Here is a 5,604-nt window from a genome sequence, read left to right on the forward strand (position 1 = left end):
AATTTCTAACCTGTTATAAGGATGAAGAAAGCGAGTAAAAATATCCATCTAAGAGAGTTCTTCATTGTAGAGTTCAAAAATACTGTGGAAATTATCTTATAAAACTTATGTTTGAAACATTATTACTAATCCATTTGGTGGTATTTATATACTAATTGGTGCATTAATTATAATAGTTATTATATTTTGTCTGTATATGAAGCAAAAATAATATATATTGCTTATATCATTCGTTTCTCATAAAAGTAGTCCAATTATTAATCATGTATAACTTATATCATTGACCATTGAAGATTTTATTAAATGGATTTAATTAAAATATTAATTATATTTGTTTATTAAAAAACATTGTAGTTACTCTTGAAGTTGCCTATTGTGAGGGGTGCAAGGGTTCATATGTGTTTTGACATTTTCTAATGAAAAAAATAATGTTGGTTTATATTAAATGGATTAATCAAAATATTAATTATATTTGTTTATCGATGAACGTATGAATTAAAGATGATTAAAGAATAAGAAGGAAACATAAGATTAAAATAAAAATTTATATATATTTTTTATTAAATCTTGATCAAGTTTTGTGTTTGTTTTTATATATTTGTAGTCAGAGATTTTTATAAATATTATTTTTTGGATGATTCTAACTAGGAGATAGACCTAAAAGTCTTATTGAACGAATAAATATTTTTAGATTGACTTTAATATAGTTGAAAACTTATTTTATAAATTGAAACTCATTGATGGGAAAGAAATTATCGACTTGAATAAAACTGTATACTTATATTTGAATTATTCTTAATTTAAAGTGATAAAAAAATTTCAACTTATGAATAATTTATTATTGTGGCTTTTTTTATGACATTCATTGTTTTATGGTTAGTATAGATGATATAAAGATTTATAAGAAAATAATATTTTATAAATAGTTGGTTTAAAATTAGTAAAATTTGACTATTTTAATATTAAAATGTTTTAATATAAATAGTTTTGTTATGAATGAGTCTCATTATTTTAAAATACATTATCTTTTTAGAAACTATTTTCTTAGAGTTATTTGACTTCTCTTTACGGGTTTTCTTTCTCTGTTTGTCGATTTGAAGATCAAACCACCTGAGTAATCTTTGAGGGGATTTTCAAATTTATCCAATCAATTTTTCTGTGCATGTAAGTGGTGTTTGCTAACATGTGAGGCTTGAGTGTTCCATAAGACTTTTTGGTGATTAGTGGTTCTAAAGATGTATCCTAATCATGTTTTTGTTATTCGTAGCAACATATAAAGTTTCTTATGCTTGAAGAACTGTTTTAGGATCATTAAAGTTGTTTGGTAATCTATTAGGTAAGAAAATAATTACCATATATTTTAATTTTATATGGTTGAAAGTATGAAATTGCCTTTTTGGTTTGTCTGGGATTAATTAAATTGGTGGTTGAATTGCTAGTAATTTGTTTAAGGGTTTTTTTTTTTAGAGTTAATTGACTTTTCTTTAAGGGTTTTCTTTATCTACTTGTTGATTTGAAGATTAAACCACCTGAGTAATTCTTGAGACGAGATTTTCAAATTTATCCAATCAGTTTTTCTATGCATGTAATCGGTTTTTATTGCTTACATGTGAGACTTGAGTCTTCTACAATATTTTCTCTTGATCCGTGGTTCTAAAGATATACCCTAATCATGCTTATGTTATTTGTAGCAACATATAAAGTTTCTTATGCTTGAAAAACTGTTTTAGGATCATTAGAGTTGTTTGGTCATCTGTCATGTAAGTAAATAATTACCATATTTTTTAAGTTTATATGGTTGAAGACTATGAAATTGCCTTTTTGGTTTGTCTGATATTGATAAAATTGGTGGTTAAATTGCTAGTAATACATTTTTTTTTTTGAGTTATTTGTGTTTTCATATTGAATATGTGATATCACTTTTAGTAGTTGTATATTATTAAAATAGAATGTTACAGATAATTTAAAAAAAAAATTATGTTTATTATATATAAATTAGAATTTTAATTAATTAGTAATTGTTTTACTAATTTTACCCTTTCTCATTATTTCTCCAAAAGCTTTTGTGAAAGGCAACAAAGTTTATGACAAACGAAGTCAATGAAATTTTGCATTAAAATAAATTTGATTTTCCCTCGTATATCCAATTGTCTATTTTTATATGTTTAAACGTGTGAGTAGTAGGCTTGTCCGTGGATGTAAGAAAATTATAGCAATATCTTCTGTTTTAAGTTAGGTGTTAAAGCAATCATGACTTCACACAAACACAAACACCTCTCAGAGAACAAAAATTTCTCACATATAAAGTACTTTTTCATAAGTGCTAAAAAATGTTTTTCAAATTGTAGTTTTGATGGAATCAAAGTCCTTATCTAAGGATATAATGATTATCATATTTAATTGATTGATTTTAACTATCAATAGATTGATTACTAAAAAAATTGATTGATCGTCAGTTAATTCAACCGATTAAAATATTTATCACATATCCTGTTTGGAAGAAACAAGTACCTGAAGTTCATGTGAATTAAAAATGAAAAAAAAAAAATTAATGAGTAATGTATCGTGTAAGGAGAGACTATAAGAAGATGGTATGAGCTTGTTAATTTTGAAACGAGTAGATTTTACAATAAACAAAAGTATATGTTGAGAAGAGAGAAGTATTATGCCTATTCAAGGGGAATTTAAATGCAGTGCTGCCTTCTTGCTTCTACTGTGCCTGTCTCTCTGCTTAGATGGTTGCAAATCATACTTCCATATTCCACATTCCACATTCCAAATTCAATAAAGTCTTGAATTCTTCACTGTGATGGGGTTGCAGCTTAAATACGGTAGCTATCCGTTTTCCTCAATTACGGAAATCTTGCGCTTACCAGCTGTCAAATTTGCACAATGCGTCATTTTGAGATTAATTAGGTCTTGCTCATTTACCCAGCGATACTGAAATTTCTTCACATACACCGTACTAGAATAAGTACCCAACAATTCGATAATCCGCGTCACACAAGGATAAATACGACTTCGGTCCATATTAAGCTCTTCATAATGTAACCACATGTGATCTCTTCCAAAATTCATTGGAATTTGTTCAATATTGTATAGACAAAATATTATGCAACACAAAACACCAATGAAATTATTGTCATGTGGAACGGGAGGTGGATCAACGGTTAGGTATTCTTCGCCCAGGTATTCTTCGAGGTTTTCTATGTCTCCGTTCACAAACTCATTGTTGAACAAGCTCGGTATTTGACTTCCAGGCATAATACTATCAGGCATATAAGTTTCAGGGAATGGCAATTGGTAGGTCGCCTGGTACCAGCAGAGTTATTGGTTAGGAGTTGTTCTCCTACACAAAACAAAAATTAAAAAGCAAGAAGAAGAAGGAAAGAGCATCCACACCTCAATAATTTGAATTGTCCAGGAAAAACTCTTTGTAGTAAGCTGTTCAATCTCAACTAATTCTGGGCAGCCGAAAATCATTAATCCTGTAAATTTAAGACTTGTAAGATGGGACTTCAATATTGAAGATGGGAATCTCGATGTGAAAGGTTCTGAGGGCAAGACAGTTCGTGAAGGGAGATCAGGCAAATATTTCAATCGCTTGCAATTCTGTAAGTTCAAAAAATACAGTCTCAAAAGGTCCTTAAAGTTAGGTAATGTAACAAAATTGTTTCCCTCTAAATTTAAGCTCTGTAAACAATGTAACTTTCCAATGTAATCAGGAATTTGAAGTAAGTTACAGTAGCTTAGATTGAGTTCACACAAACAAGAGAGAGGACAGGAGGGCGACAAATAGCTGATCAAGTGCTTTGTGTTCCTTGTTTCATCTAGTAAGCAATTACTACCTATTATTGAACAACCTCTGACATACAGATATTTAAGGGAATTCAGGCCCAATATAGTATTGGATAAGATTACTAGTTTTTCGCAGTATGTCAAATTCAAAAGAACAAGCTTTTTCAGACTCCCAATCGATGGATTGAGTTTTTGGAGCTGTACGCATCCTAAAAGAATTATCCATTCAAGATTTTGGGCCTCTGCTACATCTGGCATCTCAACTAAACTATTGCAATGAGAGAGATCCAAACGCTTCAAATTGGGTAACGCCTACATAGATGGGCAAAAAGAAAGAAAACAAAATTAATAATGACACTTGGGTTTTCTTTAATTTCTATTCTCCATAAATTAATCAAAGAATAAAGGAATTAAAAATAAAAGGTTTTTCATTTGTTTTTGTTTATTTTTAAAAGAAGTATAAATAAAAAATTAATTTACACTACCTTTGTGTCTTCCCACAGTCGTTGAATACTGCTCCCATACAGGACTAACTCAACTAGTTTGTGTGGCTGAAAACTTTGAGGCAAACACTCAAACGGATATTCGTACCAAACAAGATATCCTAGTTCATCCGAAAGATGACTCAAACTTCCCGAAAAGTTCACGTTCAAGTTCTTAACAAAAAGCAATTTCAAGTGTTTAATTTTTGATAGACCATCCGCCTTGATTGTTTCATCTGTAAATCAGTTACATGATTCCGTAAATTTAGAAGAAGTTTTGTAATTGTTAAATAGTCTATGATAATATTAGGAAGTAGCAGGTTACATACGTCCACAATTTTTTCTTTTAAATTTCTTTAATCTTAGGTGAGGCTATATATTAGGCAATTTCTCATTCAATAAAACATAGGAATTTCTTCTTTCACAATACAACGTTTACATACCTCGGATTACAACATGATTCTCAAGAACTATTGCCTCAAGGTTTCGAGTTGCCTATAACATCGCACATTATTAGATGTATGTTTTGAAGCTATGCATACAGAGATTATTAAATTCTAAAATAATTTCAATCTAAAATTTATAATCAAACACATAAATTTTACCTCGTTCTCTGACATGGCATTACGGAGATCTTTGCGTGTCCACAACCTACTCCACTTTATAGGCTCTTTAGGTGATACTTCCCGAACAATACACCTTCCCAAATCCACTAGCAAGCTATGCATATTTATGAACCCATCGAAATCTCTCGTAATGAGTGATTTATCAATGAGAACTTGTATGCTATCTTCAGGATGAAATCCACGGAAATTTAAAATTTCCTTCAGACATTCTTCGTAATAAGGATTGAAGAAGCAAGCAATATCCAAAAATGTTTGTTTGTATTTTTCTTCCAGTTGAATATAACTTATGCGCAAAATATCCATAATATTTTTACTTTTATTTTCTTTTAGCCCTTCTAATACACTTTTCCATTGTGTCAAACTTCGGCCAAACAAAGATGACCCAATTGTTTCAATTGCCAAGGGATGTCCTTCAACATGTAATAGTATCTCATCTGCCAACTTTTCATAATCGCTCAAAATGTAATTAACTTTGAAAGCATTTCTACAAAATAGTTGGATAGCATCTTTCCAATTCAACGGTTGAACTTGATAAATATCATCCACTCCATGTATCTTCAATATTTGTTCATCTCTAGAAACTATGATGATTCTGCTCCCTTTACCTAAGCATTCTCGCAACAAATTGTCTCTATTTCCGCTAAATATCCTCAGTTGTTGAACTTCATCAACGTTGTCAAAAACTATAAGTGCCTTAG

At 30.1% G+C, this 5,604-nt stretch overlaps 1 protein-coding gene across 1 annotated transcript; it reads right to left on the reverse strand.

Annotated features, from left to right (window-relative positions):
- Window positions 1-2,569: 2,569 nt before the first annotated feature.
- On the reverse strand, window positions 2,570-4,523 carry LOC106760528 (disease resistance protein RML1B-like). The gene is made up of 3 exons (XM_022781191.1): window positions 4,284-4,523; window positions 3,403-4,110; window positions 2,570-3,312 (listed from the first exon to the last, which is right to left on the reverse strand). Exons 2-3 carry the CDS (start codon window positions 4,054-4,056, stop codon window positions 2,836-2,838), a joined length of 1,131 nt encoding a protein of 376 aa, XP_022636912.1. The 5' UTR covers window positions 4,057-4,110; window positions 4,284-4,523; the 3' UTR covers window positions 2,570-2,835.
- Between the last annotated feature and the right edge of the window lie 1,081 nt (window positions 4,524-5,604).

Source organism: Vigna radiata, chromosome 5 (assembly GCF_000741045.1).
Source record: "Vigna radiata var. radiata cultivar VC1973A chromosome 5, Vradiata_ver6, whole genome shotgun sequence".
Taxonomy (NCBI): domain Eukaryota; kingdom Viridiplantae; phylum Streptophyta; class Magnoliopsida; order Fabales; family Fabaceae; genus Vigna; species Vigna radiata.